Source organism: Pteronotus mesoamericanus, unplaced genomic scaffold, assembly GCF_021234165.1.
Source record: "Pteronotus mesoamericanus isolate MK-2021 breed Mesoamerican mustached bat unplaced genomic scaffold, CSHL_Meso_final scaffold_651, whole genome shotgun sequence".
Classification (NCBI taxonomy): domain Eukaryota; kingdom Metazoa; phylum Chordata; class Mammalia; order Chiroptera; family Mormoopidae; genus Pteronotus; species Pteronotus mesoamericanus.
In genome coordinates this window covers 34,612,288-34,632,102 of record NW_026555325.1, presented here as the reverse complement: position 1 = coordinate 34,632,102, position 19,815 = coordinate 34,612,288, and the positions used below count along the sequence as shown (strand labels likewise).

The window sequence follows — 19,815 nt, the reverse complement described above, 5'->3', positions numbered from 1 at the left end:
AGAAACTGTCACTAGACTTCCAGTTTAATTTCTCACCTTAAGCCTTTTTTGATGCTTCCTTTTTTTAGGAAAAAAAAGTCTCATTGTAAGTAGATATCAAGCAGGACTTGGAGCATTTTTATATATAATATAATCCACACAAAGGGTCTGTTTTTATAGGTCCCATTTGTTTGCAAATGTTCTGACAGTCCTTCGCAGGGTAGTGGCTTGTTTTTGGAGCAAAGGAAAGAGGAGGTTGGTAGAGGGGGTGGGTGGTGGAAGAGGAGGGAGCGTTTCTGTGTATTGCTCTTCTCTCGAGAAGTTTGTGCGAATAGTGTGTTTATGCGCGAGTGTGCGTGCTTTTGGTTGTAGGTCTCCGGTGTGTGTGTATGTCTGTGTATGCAGTGTTAAAATGTTGTTTGTGTCGGAGAGTGATTCCCTTTTGTTCCTGGACCATGCGTTCGATTCTCGTGTGGGCACGGACAGCAGCAGGGAGCTCTTGGAGTGGCCGGCGAAGAGCGGCTGGGGAGTCGGGTACTGCTCCATCTCGCGCCGGCCCGGCGGCGCCACCGGAGCCCCAGCTCGTCCTCCGCTCGCTTGCCCTTCGAACTTCTCGGTCGCTCGCGGTGTCTCTCACGCTCTCTCGCGCCTCACTCCAGACCTCTAAGAGTCGTTGGGGCCAGACGCTGCTTCCTTGCCTCCCGCCGAGGCCGCCGCCGCCGCTGCCGCCGCCGCCGCCGCCGCCGCAGCCGCTGCCCGGGCGGCACTGACGCCGGAGTCGTGCAGGATGAGGTCAGGGGACTCGGAACGGGGCGTCTCCAGGTTGCTGGCGTCCGTGTCACTGTCGCTGCCCTTTTTGCCCCCGCCGCCCCCGTTGTGCGTCTTAATGTGTTTGCTCAGGTGGTCGCTGCGCATGAAGCGCTTGTTGCACACTGGACAGGCGAAGCGCTTCTCCCCCGTGTGAGTCCGCAGGTGCCGCTGCAGCTCGTCCGAGCGCGTGAAGCGCTTGCCGCAGAAGAGCCAGTTGCACACGAAGGGCCGCTCGCCCGTGTGCCAGCGCAGGTGCGCCTTCAGGTGTGACGTCTTGCCGTACACCTTGCCGCAGCCCGGGATGTGGCAGCTGTGTAGGCCCTTGCGCCGCAGGCTCGCCCCGGCCGGGCCCAGCCGCTCTGCCTCCTGACAGTTGGGGCAGTCGCAGGTGGCGCGGCCGGAGTAGCGGCGGGCGGAGCGCGCCGAGCTCCCCCCGGCGGCGGCGGCCGCGGCGCCCGAGATCATGGCGCTAGCGGCGGCGGCCGCCACAGCTGCACTGGAGTCCGAGTAGGAGGGAAGCACCGGCTTGAAGCCGTCCTGGGCCAGCAGGTGCTGGCTGGTGGAGAGCAAGTGCGAGGCGGCGGCGGCCGAGGAGCCGAGGCCAGTGGAGCTGAAGGCCGAGTGCGTGAGCGAGCTGAAGTCGGGGTTGTAGGTGCCGAGCTGCGAGTGCAGCGAGGCCTGGGGGGCGCCCGAGTGCAGCGAACTCTGGAGCCCCCCAGCGGGGTTCTGCACCTCCAGCCACGAGCCCGGGCTGCTGTGCACGTCCCACCACGACGACGCCGCGCCGTTGGTCACCTCGCCTGCTGCCAGTGTAGAGTGAAAGCCTGACTTGTACCACGACTCGTACGGGTGCGCCATGCCCACACGCGGGTACAGGCCGTCGGTCGCCGTGGTGTGCACCTTGGAGATGAAGGCCGATTGGCCACCTGCCTCCTGCGGGGACACCCCGGCTGCCGCCGCCGCGGCCGCCGCCGAGTTAGAGAAGAGGCCGCCGTAGTCGCTGCTGAACGCGGACGATGTGGGGGACGTAGAGGCCAGGCAGAAGGCGCTGTTGGCTGCGCCTGAACCGCCCGCCAGGCCGCCTGAGCCGCGGCCACCAGTGGCCACCGCGAAGCCCGAGAGGCTAGAGCCGAGGTTGCAGCTGGACGAGGAGCGCTTCCAGGGGTGGAAGCCGCCCTTGGCGAAGGCGCTCGACTCCGGCAGCGTAGTCAGAGGACTCGTATTGCCGATCTTGTTGCAGGTCGCCGCCAGCATGGCCAACGGGGTCGTTCCGAAGCGCGGCTCTTCCTAGAGTGGGGGTTGGGGGAAGGGAGCAAGGAGGAGGAGGGCAGGAAGAAGTGGGAGGAAGACACAAAGTGCACCCGTGAGCAGCCTCGTCGCCCCGCGGCGTGTCCCGGGGGGTCGTGGCTCCCCGGCTCGTGCCTCCTCCCCTCGGGCTCACCGAAGATGCGCCGCGCCCCGCGCGGGGCACAAGCGATCACAAGGGCAGGGGCCTGGAGCTGGAAAGTTGTTTTTCGGTAGGGCTACAAATCAAAGATGTCTCGGTTCTTCCAGCCTCAGTCGCTGCAACCCCTACCTAGAACCAGACTCGGGGTTCTCGCCTTCTGCTGTCCGTAAGCCCTTTCCTTCACGGATGCCCCCAAACCGCCCTTCAGGATGAAGCACGGAGGTAAATACAACCACTACAAACACCGGGTGAAGAAGGAAGCGACTGATACAGCGGCCCAGGGGCGGAGGAAACTTGGGGCACTCCTCCAAGGGTGGCTACTATTAGACTTTTTTTTTAATAGAAAATGTTGTTTTAAATGTTTATGCACCCAAACACCCGATTATGAAAACAAGAATCCATAGAGAAGCGACCCAGCCACGGATTTGAGTCACAAGAGAACTGGGGAACCGCGTAAGTGTAAATGTTTGTTAACATGAACTACACGAACTGCAAACCGATTAAGGCTGTTTTCTGGAAACACCACTGTCGCGTAATTGCAACAATCCCCGAAGCAAGGGGGAGGGGGTAAAACTCACGAGGGAAAGAAAAGAAACCTTTAGGTTTAAAAAAATATATTTAAAAGGACTTACTTAACCATTTCTTTTTCTTTCTTTCTTTTCTTTTCCTTTTCTTTCTTTCTTTTCTTTTTCTTTTTTTTTTTTTTTACAAAGGAACCTCCTAGGTGCCAATAACTTGGAAAGAATCAGTCCCTAAAATGTGGAAAGTGCTAAAAGAAGTTGAAGCTACAGTTCGGCAGCAACAGTTTCTCCGGAGCCGCAGACCCGGAGAAGCCATAACGAAAAATTACTCCAGTTAAAACACACAAATGCGTTGCCACACTTCCGACTTACCCCGAGTATAGACGTGGCCATAGCAGGTCCCTGGGCTGCACGGCGGGGCCGGGAGTGGGGTTGAGCCTGGCGGCTGCTCGGGAGAACTGCTCCGGTCCCGCGCAGCTCCCGCGTCCCCGCGCTCGCGCCGAGCAGACTCCGGGCTCCCGCCGGCTAAACTCAGCCTAAGTGCGAGGAGCACCCGCTTTGAAGTGCCGCTGGCTGCGCCTCTCGCCCAATGAGGGCGCAGGCAGAGCAGACGGGAGCTGTCCCGCAGCCAATCAGACGCACAGACGGGCCCAAGCCCGGGCTCCCGGCGCGTGCCAGTCATGGCAGCCGGGGCGGGGGGGGGGTCGCGGGCTAGGTCCTGAAGAGATTACGGCGCAATTAAAAATTTACACACACGCAATGAGCCAGGTTTAAGTACCGTTGGGACCGAGTCACAAGCCCCCCGAAGCACCCCGAGATGATGCAAGTTAGGACTGACAGTCCTACTCCACTCCCCACTTGTGGAAAAGGAAGCAGGAGGGGAAGGGAGCGCCGAGGCGGAGGCCGCACCAGCGAGGCCCAAGTGGAGACGCAAATGTCAACGCTCACTTTTGTGTGTCCAGGCTTTCGCCTCGGAGCACAACTTCAGCTGGAATCCATTTAATTATGGCTCGCGATTTTAGCATTGTCTCTTATCTTCTACTCAGTTCCTTATTCCCAGTGGATGCAGTTTTACTCTGAGTCACATTGAGTAGGGAGCGCGAAGGGACAGATCCTCCGAAGGGAGAGAAATAGGCCTCTCCGTCCAACTCTACACCCCCAGGCTCGGGAGGGTCTGGAGCCTGCTGCATCCCACCATTTCCCCCAGTGGCCTAAGTGACTTCCTAATTGTCGCTCTGGCCTCTGACCCGGTGGGTAATGCAAGTGCCACTCACACCAGAAGCTTCTGATGGTAATTGAGGGCACCCTTTGTACCGTTTCGCAAGCGCCTAGATACCAGGTTAACCCAGTTGTCAAATCTGACTAAACAGTGGGACGTGCTGATTATCTGCCGTGTTTCGCTGGGGGCTGGCATGGGGGTGGGAGGCATCAGCCCGTACAACACGCTGCACGAAGCTGCTTATTTTCACGTTTTAACAACTTTGGGAACAGAGACCGGCGCTAGCCGCGTCCGCCCCCCACCTCCACCCCCGCTGAAGCTGCAGCTTGCTCGCCTGTTTGTTTAACCCGGTGAAGATTTGCGTGTCACGTTTCAGCCTAGAGTCGAGTTTTCCTGTCCCATCTCCAGCCCACTCCCACTCCGCACCGCCTGGGCCTAGGTGCTCTTCTGTGGGAAAAGGGCGCCTGTTGAGAGGTGGGCTCGCCTCCCCCACCCCAGCGCCTTGCTTTGGTGAACGTGGTTAAGGAGCCTCTGTCCGGGACCTCCATCCGCGAGTGCGGAGGACGAGGCCAAATGTAGGCGCCTCCACAATCTGCAGACTTGGAAGCATCCTGGAGTCCTCCCCGGACTTGTCGGTTTAAAAAGAAGGGTCCTCAAAACAGAAAACTGCGCTTCTCGGAGTCCCTCAGCAACCGCTGAGCTGTTTGTTTTTCTTCTTCCTGGGTCTTGGCTTCAGGGCAGCCAGGAGCGGCTTTTGAATGAGAAATACCAGCGCCCTCAGACAGACCTGGGTACTGGTTTTAGTGCACCACATTCCCCTCCAAAACCACATCCTGCCTTTTAAAAGACATTTTAAACCATGAACCTCAAGTGGTTGGGTGAAAAAGATGAGGTGCTGGGGAGGAAAATCAAGTGAAGAGGACGTGGAATTGTGCTTTCTTTCCTCTTTTGCAATAATCTCTTGGCCCAAAAGTGCAACTGTCGTGGCTCTTCCCTCGGCCCTAAGATGGAGCCTGCTTGCATCCTGGTGCACTCCCTGGGTGGGGATGGCTACAGGGATTGTTGGCTTTTCGTTAGAATACCTTTGCTTAGAACGCCTTCTCCTCCTCTTTGGTTGAAGGTGGAGAAAGCACTCAGGAAATTATGACAGAGAAAGAGAAAGGAGAGAGTGAGACGACTCGCGTGACTGTAATGAAGCGCTGTGCACTGAGCGATTGGGGTGGAAATCCGCGGGGGACAGGGGCAGGCGTGAAAAGCCCCGGGGAACTCGGGGTGGAGGTCGAGGGGGAATCCAGGCAGTTTGGAAGAGGCAGAAAGCCCGGCAGGGGTACGCGGGAGCCGTTCCCAACAGGTGACTTCTGCCCTGGAAGGGGAGGCTGCTGCTCGGCTTCCTGTAGAGTCTCCGCGTGGATTTACTAATAGAGGAATTGTTAAGTGGCAGCGAGGCGTTTCAGACTCACCCAGTGCAGCTCCGGGAGGAGCAGGGCCGAGGTTTCCCCCTTCCACCTCCTCCCCCACTCCAGCACACCCTCTCCTTATGGAAACCTGACAAAGTAATAAATAAGACAATCCGAAAGCCACTTAGCACTGGTGACATTTTCAAATCAACCGTTTAAAGCCGCTCACGATGGCACCTCGGGCTCCGGGAGCCCGGTTCGCCTTCCTCTTCTCGTCCTCGTCCTCCCCTCCCCTCCCCATCCTGCCGTTTCCCCTGTAGTTCCAGCTGTCAGACTCTACGTCTGCCCTGAGATATTCCTTTAGATACACGCGTCGGGATCACAAAAGTTAGGGAAATCTTCCAAACCAACGCAGGCAAACACCCCAGCCACTTTAAATCTAAGGTGGGGCCCCAAGGAAATCTTTCTGAAGAAGTCCAGTTTTTTGTGTGACAGATTTTTTCATCCTCTAAAAATCTAGTTTTTAAACAAAGATCAATGTGTTATGCTAAAGTGTTGAGCTGACTGTTAAAACATTTGGGGAAATAATGACAATGTAACAAAGGCCTGGTTTGGAGTGAATCATCACCCTTTTTAAAAGTTAAAGCAATTTTCAGGAGAATAGCTTTCAGCAAACGCTTTACATTATTCAAAACGGCCAAATAATGCTCTATTATAGCGCCTGAATGCTGCCAGTCAGCCCCTAAGTGCAATTTGTGCAAAGGCCCCGGTGCCTTATCTCCACTTCTTTATAAAGAGGTGAATATAAAACAATTTCTTCCAAACCCAGACAGAGAGCACGAAAATTGCTTCCCTTTCTGCAATCAGGGCAATTTAACTGGAGTGCAATTAGCACTATTAAATGTCGATTCTGCATAAACAAATCTGACTGAGCAGCGAAAGTGGGGTGAGAACCTCATATACACCGAAACTGATTTTTAAAAATTATGTATCAGGGTCCTTTACAATTGATCCGTGATGTTTTCATCTTGGAATATATTTACAACGTAAATACACTATGGTTAAATCAACGTAATTCTTTGCAAAAAAAATTCAATAGAAATCCTAATAAAGAAGAATAGGGTAATTAAAGGGAAGAGTTCACTTCCTTTGAACAAATATTGTTTCCCCCATCTTGCCTTTACCGAGAGCTTTGATCTAGAGCAACTGCTCAAGTTGCTAAGTTTAGGAGGCAAAGCCGGGGAAACAATTCGGTCATTAGCACTGATCCGAAGGATTGGAGCTCCTATGCCACGGAGGTGGGTGCGGGGTGGAGGAGGGAGCGGAGACAGCTTCTCCCTAACGCACAAGTAACCGAGTGCGGTCGGAGAGGACCAGTTATCTTCTGAAAAACTCCAAATATTAGGTGGCTTGACCAGTCTCCCGGGGGCTTTGGCCAGTATCTGAGTTAGCGGCGGATATACCGCACGGGGGTGGGGTGAGGGTAGAGTTGGGGAGACTTGAGGATGTGGGCGGGAGCGGAGGCGTCCGGGAAGGAGGAACCGAAGGTTCTCGCCTGGGCCCTACTGGCCGCTGGGTGTCAAAGCCTCAGCCATCCGTGCTGGGATGCTGGGGGCGGAGAGAGGGGAGAGGCAAGAGAGAGGAACCCGTAAAAAGCGTGTTATTTGACCTGCCCTCCTCCTACCTGTCTTTATTTATTTATTTACTAACCCACAGAACTGCCTTTTTGAATCATTTGCGCAATTAATTATGTTTTTCACTTGCATGACCTACACTACAGCAATGATTACCAGGTTAGCACGGTGTGGGAGCTGGGGAAATACATGAATAAGTTGAGTTTAAAAAAAAAAAAAAAAAGGCTGCCCTGTGTACCATAGTCACCTGCAATGAACAAGGGAGAAGGAAGCCGTACAGACCACAGTGCCTGTTGAGTATGGTGAATCCTTCCCACAGTTGGAGTTTGTCAGTTGTGGGTGCAAATGACATGCAGCTTTTGATTAGAAGGGAATCTTTTATAGTTAACGCATACTCAATTTTAAAAAGCACCAGCCTTGAGATCAAATGACTAGAGAAAATTAATTGAAAATTGAGAAACTCTCCCACAATTTCCGTTGAGCTTTCATTTAATATTTGTTCTACAATGCCCTCATTCCAGCCCAACCCTTGCAAGTAAAAGAGCCAGGGAGGATCAATAGGCCAATGAAACTTTCATCTTTACTCCATCTCAGAAGTATTGGTGCTATTTAGAGGTGGCACGAGATGCAAATCCATCTTGCCTGTAGGGTCTACTGGAGAAACTGAAAACCCCTAGTCTATCGAGTGTAACTCCAAGCAGTTGCTACAGAACTAATTTTCTGCTGCTAGATGTATCTGGGCCATATATTTTAAGCCTGCCTTGATCTGTTTATCTGAGCCAAAAATGCATTAACAATTAAAGGAAAGACTCTGGTGTGTCAAAGGAAGGAAGGTGACTGTAGACTGTGTGATGATTTTAATGACTGCAATTATTGGAAGATTATTCAACAAGCATCATAGATTTGTTTACTGCATTACTTGGAAACTATGGGGGGCCTATTCAGCTTGGGGTTTTACTTTCCCCCCTCCCTCATCAACTACCACACAGGGGTTGTAGACCTAAGCAAATGCAGCAGTCAGTATTGGCTTTCTTCTCTTTTAGAGTGCACTTCTTGTCACAGCAAATTCTAATGGAAACATCTTTGGAGATATTAAAGTAATACTTCCACACAGACCCTAAATATATCCCTAAATGTATGTATATATATCTCCAAAGGCCAGAGGATTCTGGTCACTCATCAGTTCCTAGCAGCCAGAGCACCCACGTCCTCAGGTTTACTCTCTCATTGGTAGGAGACTTCCAGCTCTTCCTCCTCCATCCAGGGCTTGGAGGAGGCACTATAACTGCAAGATGTTAAACATGAGCTTAAGCATAACTCTAGGACTTCATATTAGAGAAAGTTTTTTTTTTCTTTCTTCCTTTTAACATGTTCCCCATATTATTCCCTATCTCAACTCCTAATGTTTCCCTGTTAGAAGTAAGTAAATAAATAGAAAGGTATGCCCAGGAGCACACTGCTTTCTGGCTAACGAAGTTTTTCCTGAGCATACAGACACGGGGGACACAAATAAGGAAGGTTTCTTGTCTGACATAAATGAAACCATCCTCAGTCTACAATAACAAGTAAATCACAGTCTGCGCTTTGGTAATTAATGAATTACTGGTTTGGAAGTGAGATTTAAAAAGAATAGCAAATATCCCCAGTAAGCTCCGCCCTCCCGAGGCACTGAGACTTCAGTGACCTGGTCATCGTGGTTCTTTTCCTGGGTCTGTAATCATCCGGTTTCAAGATTAAGGTAGACTTTGCTGAAATCAAGAACATTCCCCGTTCAAACAGGAGCTTGCAGAACTCTGCAAATGGCAATTAGGAGCCTATTACAAGCCATTAGATTGATCAATGTACCTTAAACAATGCGAATGATTTATATGGCTGATTTACTGGGGGAAGAAAAAGAAGAGAGTGGCGGCGGAGGGACGACTGCACATCCTTTGCCTCCATCGCACAGGTCTGGAGAAAACCTGGGACCGCTATTACTTAGAACCACCAGAGCGATTTATTTAGAAAACTTTTCAAGAAAGGACAGAGCTCTCCTGGCTCGTCCGGTGGGTGGCGAGATGGACATTCTTTGCCCCTTTCTCTTTTTTTCTAAGAAAGAGCTTAGAAAGACCAAGGCCGGGAGGAGCAGGGGAGGCCGGCCGGGGGGGAGGGGGTTCACACCGACGCCACTCCTCTAGGGTAGGACACCTCCCGGAAGGGTCGGTCCCAGCTGCCTCCCTTCCCCGGTCTGTCCCTGGAGAGGGGGAGGATGACACATTTGTTTAACGGTGTGTTGGAGAGCTGTGTGGCCTCCTAATTATGGAAGGAACACAGAACCATTTGCCCTTTAAGTTTCAGGCGCGGCTCGGAGAGGAGCTGCGACCCAGCTCCCCGCGCGCAGATGACGTGGGGGGTGGGGTGGGGTGGGGTGGAGAGGGAGGGGACTCCGCGGAACGGAACTCCTCGCAAGGGCTGACTATTGCAGCTAATCTATCTGGCGAAGACAAAATTACAACGGAGCAAAAGCGATCAAAGCTGGCCCCGCCACCCCCCTCCTCCCGCCCTCCTATCCCGTCCCAAAGTCTGTTTGTAGTTGTCTCCTTTGCTGCAGACACTCGTCGGTCTTCTCGTGACAAGGAAATTCCTGCCAGTTTTTCCAGAGCCTGCAAAGAGAGGACAGACGCACTTCACACTTCCCAGTGAGGGAGAATTCCCTTTGTCTTATCTTCCCCTCCCCCAATCTGCCATAAGCTCTGAAATGCGGGACCCGCCGCGGGCCGAAAGACCTAGGGCGCGCGGCCTGCGGTGGGGGTGGGGGGATGGGGGGGTGGGCGGAGCAATCCTCAAGGAACCCCATGTCCAGCTCTGCCCCTGCTGATTCCTCCTCTTCCTCCTCCATCTTCTCTTTCCCAGCCTTCTCCTCTTTTCCTTTCTCCCTCCCTCCTTCCAATATCCTAGATCCTCTTACCACGCAAGCCTCCTGGGCTCCCGTGCCTAGAGCCTAGGCAGGCGCAGCTTATTTCCTGGCCTTAGTGCTTTGGCGGGAAAGAGCTTCGTTCTAGCTTGTTCATGGGTGTCTGGGACAAATCCTTTTGTTTGTGTTTAAATGTGGAATGGGAAGCATTCCAGTTGATAATGGGGCACAGAGGGAAGAGATGGAAAGCCGAGAAACCGCACGCACTTGGGAGAGTTGCTATCTGCATCTTTTGCAGCCAGAACGCAACGGGAGACCAGGATTTGGAAACCCTTCTAGGTGGATCATGATTTCACACACACAACCCTCCCACCATCAGCAGCTGCTCTCATGGATCCTTTTTGACCCCATATCTCATTCTCCTGAGTTCTTTTCTGAGTGAGTTTCTTTCAGTCCCCTTCTTCCAAGGACTTCATCGCAGGGCCCTACAGCTCAGTGAGAGGCTGAGAAAAAAAAAAAAGTCGGTTATAAGATTCTCTCCAAGGACCCAGGCACTACTGCGACATCCCCAGGAACAGGCCTGTCCTGAGTCGACACGACCACGCTTTCTGGATTTCGGCCACTCTAGAGTCCAACCCTGCGTGGTCTAGCCTCTCTTAGCACACTCACCCCCATCTTGAGGCCAGACTGACACCACCACCCTGACTCGCTCCTTGAAGTATCGAGAGCCGTGTATACACAAGGGCAGAGGGAGGCTCCGCACACATTAGACACGTGCGCCTCTTCTTGCTCCCCCTCCCTCTGCCGCACGCAGACTGTACACTGATGACACAAACACACTTACTCGAGCACGCGCAGCGACGTCCATCCTCCTTCCCAGCCAGACAGGTGACATCGCTTCGGGGAGAAGGACTTCGCGCTCCAGATGTCACACTGGAAGAGGCGATGTTCAGGTCCCCCAAAGCCCGCTGGGGGCCTCACCGGCCTGGTGGTCGGCTGCCTGGCAGCGGCAGGGCTTCCTCTCCGCCTCCTGCCGCGCTCAGGGCACCGCCTCCAGCTCTACGTCCCTCTCCGCACCTCCGCGGTGCAGCTAAGGAGCGCGGATCTCCGAGAAGCCTGCTGCCCGCCCGCCTTCCACGGACTGTGTTCCATCTGGGATGCATTGCCCCTTAATTGTCAATCCCATTATTGTGATCAAGTGAACGTTGCTAATCTGTACATTTATTGTTTAGGTAAATAGAGGCTGCGTTTAATCAATACGCAGGGCCCCAACCCTCGCAGCGCCAAGTAACTTAAGTCAACGGTGAAGATTTCAGTGTGTGCGTAATTACAAAGCACGCGGAATATTCACTCCAGCCTAATCACACATCTCTTCTGCGATGCGGGAGAGCGGGAGGAGGGAACGTGAGGAATCTCCACCCTCCAAGGGATCGAGGGGCGGCTCTCTCCAGGGAAGAATAGGACTTCGTGGCTGTGACACCGAGCGCCTGGCAAGGGAGCCTCAGGCTGAACTGGGGACGCCCCGTTCTCCAAACGGTTCGATTCCGCGCTGGGTGCAGTCTCCCAGGGGGATTTTGGACCCCTCCCCTCCAAATCTGTCTCATTGAAAAGAGAGTGGTTCCGCAATGGGCTGGTCCAGGCCGGGCGGGACAACTGAGGGCGGGGCCGGGAGGCGGGCCGCCGCGTGCTCCGGGCACCCTGGCCTACGCTAGCTGGCTCCCTCTTTTCCTCCCCGCTGCTAGGAGTTGCCAGGTTCCTTGTCCCGCGGGAACTCCCGAGAACGCCTTGCCTGGGCGCCCAGAGACCTGGTTATTTGCGCTTCTTCATACACAGCTATTGTTTCCTGAAAGAGGACATCAGCCCAACCGGGAGGAGAGGATCCAGGATTCACCGCAAGGGGTGGGCAGGCCAGGGGAGGTGGGAGGTCCGCTCTGGCGAAGGGTGGTGTTGGCTCGACGACAGCTCGGCTGCTGCTGTGGCCCCAGAGGAAAGGCCTCTGGGTCTTGGCAGAGAAAGGGTTAGTTGGGATCCTTCCTGGTGGCTGTTAAAATAACTCGATCCACTCCCGACACGCCGTGGAGTGGAGCGCAGGAGGCTGCCCCTCCAGTTTGAGGCACGAACACTTTCTCCTTGGGCACTTTGTCGCTAGGAGTTTCTGTTTTCCGCTCCATTCCCGAGAATGTTAGATATAAACAACCAATAACTCCAGCTGTAATCAGACACTCGCCTTGCATGGAATTGTTCCCATTTAAATGAGCTGGATTCTAAAGTCAACTCATTATTTGCAAGTTTAGGGTGCCGGCGCAACCACCGAACTAAATTACAGCTGGTGCTTGAATTAGGTCCCACAGTATTGAATGGCAGCTGGCTGTTTTTAATTTTTGGAATTGAACAGTTATGGTATAAGGTATCTCTGCTTTCTCCTTCCCTTAAAAGTTGAATAGCATTTCGAACAAGAAGAAAATTGAACACAAATGTCAGTGCAATCCTGAAAACCTTTTTCTATTACTCCTTCCTGAGTTTCTCCTCTGCTACCACCCAAGCCTGTGACTCTCTTTATCAGCTATACAGCTCTTTATCGCCCTGCTTCAAACTCTCCTGCCAGTCAGCCCAAAGAATAGATAAATATGGTTTCAGACTCTTGATTGGGGATGTCAGTTTGACTTTCTCTGGGTTGTGATTGTTTTTAAGTGAGGACAAAGAAAGGTAAGGCAAGCAGACTGATGGCCACGGTTTCTGTCCTGGGTGGGCACACGCCCTTTGGGACTCTCAGGAGCTGGGTGTGAGTTAAGGTCCACCATTCCAGGCCGTGACGTTGGGTGACCCAAGATACTTCTACATTTTCTCCTCCCTAACATGAAGCTAATAATTTCAACTTCGAAGGATTGTTATAAAGGTTAAATAAAACTGTACAGGGAAATTCATAGTAATATGCTCAAAACTTAACAGTTGAACTAAAAAAAAAGTTCTTACTTTTCATGTTCCCCTTAAATAGCATCCCCACCTAAAACTTACAGGGAGCTAATGACAAAAATCAACAAAACGTGTGTGTGTGTGTGTGTGTGTGTGTGTGTAAAGCACAGAGACTAGTACAAAATCAGGTTGGATAAGAGATTAGTACAAAATCAGGCTGGATAAGATAACGTCACAACAGCTGCCTGTTTGGGGAGGGGTACAGTTAGCTGCTCCAGTCAGCAAGTTGTCATGGTCTGGCTTTTGCTGGTCTGCTCATGGGAAAGAAGAGGTGTTTCTTGGCTAGGAATAGCTAAAATTTATTGAGCACTTATATGGCAGGCACTCTGCCAAGTGCTTTATACATAACATGCCATTTAATCCACCCAATAATCTTATCAGTGAGTATTATTGCCATCTCTCTTTTTAAACTTTTATTATGGAAAATCTCAAATATACATTTAAAAGTAGAGAATACTATAATGAACCTCTCTATGTCCATCATACAGCATCAATAACTGTTAGCTGATAGCCAATCTTGTTTAGTCTCTACGCCATCCATTTCCTCCTTTGTTTTGAAGGAGATCTTGTACATTATATAATTTTACTTGTAAATGTTCCAGTGTGTATCAAAATATCTAAAGACAATAACTTTAACTTAAAAAAAACAATCATAATACTATGTTATAATCATACCTAAATACATTTCAAATAATTCCTTACTGTTACCAAACATCTATTCAGGGTTTAAATCTCCCCAGTTGTCTCAGATGATTTTTGACAATTGCTTCCCCCCCCAAATCATATCTAATCAATATCCACACATTTAGTCTCTCAAGTCTCTCTCTCCTTTCTTTCTTTTCTTTCTTTTCTTTCTTTCTTTCTTTCTTTCTTTCTTTCTTTCTTTCTTTCTTTCTTTCTTTCTTTCTTTTTTTGAGAGAGGAAAAGAGAGGAAGAAAGTGAGGAAGAGAAATATCTTTGTGTGAAAGAAACATCTATGGGTTGGTTGCCTCTCTTGCTTCTTGCAGGCCTCCAACTGGGGATCTGGCCTACAATCCAGACATGTGCCCTGACTAAAGTTGAACCTGTGACCTTTGGGTTTGCAGGCCAGTGCTCAATCCACTGAGCCATAACAGCCAGGGCCTTGCAAGTCTCTTTTAATCTCTAGGTCCTTTTCCCTCTTTTTTTTTTTCTTGCAATTTATTTATTGAAGTAACCAAGTCATTTGTCCTAATATCCTTTTTATAAATGAAGAAGTAGGCTCAGAAAGGTTAAAGGAATTTAGTAGGATATAGAAAAGGAATTCAGTCCTAGCTATGCCTGACTCCAGAATCCAAGTTCTTAATGGCTTTATTATATTCCCTTTAAATCAAGTGAGGATAAACACAATCACTCATAAAAGATTTCAGATCATGCATGGCTCCTCTCAGTAACCGGTTCCTTTACCAAGTGCCTACAGAAAACCATTCACTTAAAATACAGGCAGGAGTTGAAATGCGGGAAGAGAAATTGAAAACAGGATAACTCAGTATCCTTCTTATGTTCTGAATCTGACTAAATTTCTGCATGCAAATGTATTTATAACATGGTTGAAGGGGTTTTTATTTCCAACAAATATTTAGCAAAGCAAAAACATTTCTTAAGCAAATCTACCAATTTCCTTTTCTCTGTTCCTCCTTCTTTATTCCCCCTCCGCCCTTTCTCTGTTCTCTACAGCTATCTAAGGAGAAAACATCTCTTTTACGTAGTTATTTTAAAATACCAGTCAAATTAACAATTTTGTAGTTTGATATGTGATATCTGGCTTTTGTTATGGTAGTTTTGAAACCACAGTTACCCTAGCAACTGAATACATTTTTTCTTTAAAAAAATTTTAGCTGTCTGGAAGAGGAAAAAAAAAGGGAGAAAAAAACTTGCCAGAATTTTCCCATAATAGCTTCCATTAACTGCAGTGACTTCTATTGGAGAGGCCAGCACTGCTGTCTCCTGCTGTCACCAGTCATTCACTGATCTAGCAGATGTTTTGTTTGATAAGGCCAATTTGAGCTTTATAAAACATTTATTTTTTCACCTCCAAGGAGCAAATACCAGTAAGGATGGGACTCAGCATCTATCACTGGATACCATACAAGGGCCTTAACCTACCAGTGCAGCTTCTAGGTGAGAAGAAACACTAAAACAAACCTAAAGCCTTCATTTATTTTAAAACAAAAGGAGGAGGGATGGCTAAAGAACATTAGCTTAGTCCCCAAAGACTTCGCAAGAGGAAAAAAGTGAGTAGAAGAGTCAATAGTCTACTATGGAATCTTCCTGGAAACACCTGATAGGTGTGTAGTTGTCAAGGAGGGCAATGATTCTAATTATGAGACAAGGGAATAAGGGGATGATACACTTTGAGTTGAGTTTTATACATTCGATACATCAGTTGTTAGTGTTTCAAGGAGGCCCTCAACTGTGAAGTAGAGAAGAATCAGCAGGGGGAAAAGCTGTACATTAGGGCTTCCGATTAAATTTTCCCTCGCATTTATGCTTCTAATACACGTAGTTCAAAACAAAACCCAAAACCTGATTTTATAAAATTACAAATATCAAAATCCTTTCTCTTAAATGGAAGGAAGGTTAGTTTCAAGACCTGGAACTATGGTGTATATAAATCAAAAGGTAGCAAAAGAGTGCCAGGTATTTCTGCTGCTGTTGATAAGATGCCTCCTTTTATGAGTCTCCTGGGAGATTATTTTGTTATCGTTCAGAAGGCCAAAAAAAAAAAAAAAAAAAACCCCAACCAAAAACAAAACAAATAAATCTAGTACCCATCTGACATCATACAAGTTATACAACATTTTTTTACTATATTTCCTATGCTGTACTTTAGGTCTCCTTGACTATTCCATACCTACCAATTTGTACTTTTTAATTCTTTTACCTTTTCCACCCATCTTCCCAACACCTCTCTCTTCTGGTAACCATTGAAATGTTCTCTGAATCTATGAGTCTGTTTCTGTTCTGCTTATTCATTTATTTTGTTTTTTTGATTCTACAAATAAGTGAAAGCATATGGCATTTGTCTTCCTCTGATGTACTTCAGCCAGCACAGTGCCCTCTAGATCCATCCATGTTGTTGCAGATGACAAGATTTTCTTTCTTTTATGGCTGAGTCATATTCCATTGTATATATGCACCATTTCTTTATCCACTAATCTATTGAGGGACACTTAGGTTGCTTCCATATCTCGGCTATTGTAAATAATGCTGCAATGAACATATAGATGCACACGTCTTTTCAATTTAGTGTTTTGTGTTTCTTTGGATAAATACCCAGAAGTTAAATTGCCAGATCCTTCTTTGTCTCTGTTATATAGCCTTTGTTTTAAGGTCTATTTTGTCTGGTATAAGTAGTGCTACCCCAGCTTTTGTTGTTTGTTTGCATTTTCATGAAATATCTCTTTCCATCCCTTTATTTACTGTGTATGTCTTTCTATCTGAAGTCTCTTGAAGACAGCATATGTAAGTGTCTTGTTTGTTATCCATTTATCCTGCACATATCTTTTGATTGGAGTATTTAATCCATTTTCATTTAAAGTAATTGTTGATAGATAAGTATTTATTGCCATTTTTATTATTCATATTTTTAAAGCTTTTTTCCCCTCCTTTTTGAAGAAAACCTTTTAACATTTGTTGTAATACTGGTTTGGTGGTGATGAACTCTTTTAGCTTTTTCTTGTTTGGGAAGCCTTTTATTTGTCCTTCTACTTTATTTTTTCTTTTCTTTTTTAAAATTATATTTTATTGGTTATGCTCTTACAGTTGTCCTGGTTTTTCCCCCTTTCCCCCCCTCCACTCAGCATTACCCACACCCTCAGGCAATACCCACAACATTGTTCATGTCAAAGTATCTAGCCATGTAATATGAACAATGGAGACATTTACTGAAGAAGATACAAGATACAAGAAACATTGTACATAGGACAACAATGCCTCAGTCCCCTTCAAAGTAGGCACCTTGGGACCTCACACAGTGCTCTCAGCACCTCTTCAACTGCTCAAAACACTGCAAAATCCTTTGTTGGAATTGTCATCAACTGCCCTGTTGTATGTGATCTGTATGGAAGAAGTACAGCCACTGTTAATATAACAAGAAAAGTTTGCAAAACATGTGTGTGACATGGCAGCCAAGGAGAGTGGACTCGAATGAACATGTGTGAACAATGATGACTTCACTGTATAGTGGTGGTAGACACAATTGAGGGAGCATGTGTACTGTGTGACTATGGCATTCAAAATGACTGAGGGAGTAGAGCAATGACTATGCATCAAATTTTGCATTAAGCTTGAACATTTCTCTGCGGAAAATATTCAGATGTTCAGAAGGCTGCAGGAATGGGTAAGTGGTGATTGGCAGCTTCATCACAACAATGCACCTGCTCATGCAGCTTGTCTCTTGCAGTTTTTTTGGCAAAACATCAAGTCACTCAGGTGACTCAGCCCCCCTACAACCCAGATTTGGCGCCCTGTGACGCCTGGCTTTTCCCAAAACTAAAATCACCTTTGAAAGGGAAGAGATTTCAGACTGTCAATGAGATTCAGGAAAATACAGCAGGGCAGCTGATGGCAATTGGGAGAACTATGTGAGGTTCCAAGGTGCCTACTTTGAAGGGAACTGAGGCATCATTGTCCTATGTACAATGTTTCTTGTATCTTGTCAATAAATGCCTCTATTTTTCATATTATGTTGATGGATACCTTCTGGACAGACCTCATATATTGTGATTTTCTGATAATGACATCAATTGTGACAGCTCACTGTGGCTCACCCAGACTAGCTTGAAATCAATGATATATTTTCTGAGATTTGAGACAGGTCACAGGCTGTCTTGATTTCAATATCCAAAACTTGTCAGGCTTTCAATAGTTCAGGCCTTTTCCAATTTTCTCCAAATATTTTTTGCAAACTTTATGAATAAAACACCTCTTTTAAGAACCAAACAATTGGTACATCTGGGTAGTCTATCAATGAAGAAGGCAAAAAAGATGTTGATTATATAGCAGGGGCATGCCCAGGGGGAAGGAGTTTTTAAAGTACACAATTTTGTCATTTAAAACATTAAGTTAATGGAATACATCTCAGTTAATTGTTATATTAAATGAGGAGGCATTAGCTAACCCATTTTTTCTGTGTGCCTAGCTCCACCATAATTGAGGGATAATGGAAAAAGTATAGATAAATGTGTGTAAGTTAGGATTTGTTTGGCTACATGTGTCAAAACGACCAGAAACCAACATAAGTAACATTGGCTTGAAGTTTAGAAAATAGAAGTTTACTTCTAAACTGATATGGTAGCTTCATTATCATATATCTGACTCCTTCTCTTGAGCTGACTCACCCACTTGGTACAGAGCATCATGGGTCAAGATGCTTAAGTTCTAGCTATTGATTCTATATACTAGTCAGAAAAATGGAGCAAAAGCAAAGAACCATACTTTCTCCCCTGAAGAACACTTCCGACGAGCTTGCCACACATTGACATTTAACATCTCACGTAGTAGAGTTTACTCATGCAGTCATCTCTAGAGGCAAGAAAGCCTGGGGCATAGCAGTCTTTATTCCTCATGGCCATGTTTCTAGCTAAAAATTCTATAACTAAGGAGAAAGGGGAGATGAGACATTGTACACAAAAAGTATTTCCTACTTAATAGGGTCAAAATTTTTATAATTTTAAATTTTGGGTTATGAGTGTATAGGGTTTATTATGCTATTATTTTTTAGTATTTTTGAAACATTTTATAATAATTTTTTTGGTAAATCATCAAATTCAAAATTTCTAAGTAATGACATGAGTTCCTTGAAACTTTGGCCAAGTTACTTAGTATTTTTGAGTCTCAGTTTCTTCATATGTAAAATGTGGATGGCAATACTTGTCCTAACCAGTTAACAGCATTGTAGTGAAGGTCAAATGTAAAAATACCTGTGAAAGTGTTTCAGAACCCATATGTAGTATGGTATCAGTTATTGTTAATAATATGCTTGCTGTCATTTTTGTTATTATTATTAATCTGAGGGCAGAGGCCATGTCTCATTATTCACTGCTGTATGTTCAGTGACTAGTAAAATGCCTGGCACATAATAGATATGAAGGAAGTGTTTGATGAGTGAAAACAATGTTTTTTAAGAAAAAATTCATATGTGAAACTGACATAGAAGATATTTGAGAAATCATCCAATATAACATAGACGAAAACTGAGGGCCAGAGCAGTTAAATAACTAGCTTTGAATGACACAGGGTGGCAGATTTCAGTATAGCTGGAAGGCAAAGACATAGTCATCCTCAAAATCACAAGGGAAATACCAGCAACTCAGAGAAATGGTGATTTCCTTTTTAGTTACCTTGGGAAAATGTGCCATAGTGTAATCACATCACTTTTTTTTACGTCCCAAGGAACAGAGTGTTCTCTCGCAGTACTCAGATTTTCTTCTATTAACTACTATTTCTAAACAGCAGGGTAACCAGCGGGGACTTGAAAATTCTGTCATAAATATATTTTTTTAAATATTCAAGCAAAAATATATTGACCTTCTGAGTAAGAATTCTTACATATTTAATACTGTTTCTAATTTATCATAAGAGTTTCTTCCTAAAATTATTAATCATAGATGAATTGAAAAAGTACTGGGGAAATGCAGCAATGTTGTTTATGTAAGTATACCACATGACAAGTCTACCGGAGATCCAAAGGGATTTGCCTTTGTGGAATTTGAAACAAAAGAACAAGCAGCAAAAACTCTTGAGGTGGGTCCAGAACCTAAAAAGAAAGAAAATTAACAAGTGTTTAAAATAGTAAGAAAACTTTTTTGCTGATTTTATTTAAGTTTCTAACAACCCACTAGAAGAAAACCTGGTATATTTCCTAAGACAGTGAAAAACAATCCCATTCTTCCCTTTGGAGTAGCCCATGAGTTATTTAAT

At 47.1% G+C, this 19,815-nt stretch overlaps 1 protein-coding gene across 1 annotated transcript; it reads right to left on the bottom strand.

The window, feature by feature from the left end:
- Positions 1 to 642: 642 nt before the first annotated feature.
- SP9 (Sp9 transcription factor) lies at positions 643 to 3,150 on the bottom strand. The gene is made up of 2 exons (XM_054562364.1): positions 3,130 to 3,150; positions 643 to 2,076 (listed from the first exon to the last, which is right to left on the bottom strand). The coding sequence occupies exons 1-2, from the start codon at positions 3,148 to 3,150 to the stop codon at positions 643 to 645; spliced, it is 1,455 nt and encodes a 484-aa protein (XP_054418339.1).
- Between the last annotated feature and the right edge of the window lie 16,665 nt (positions 3,151 to 19,815).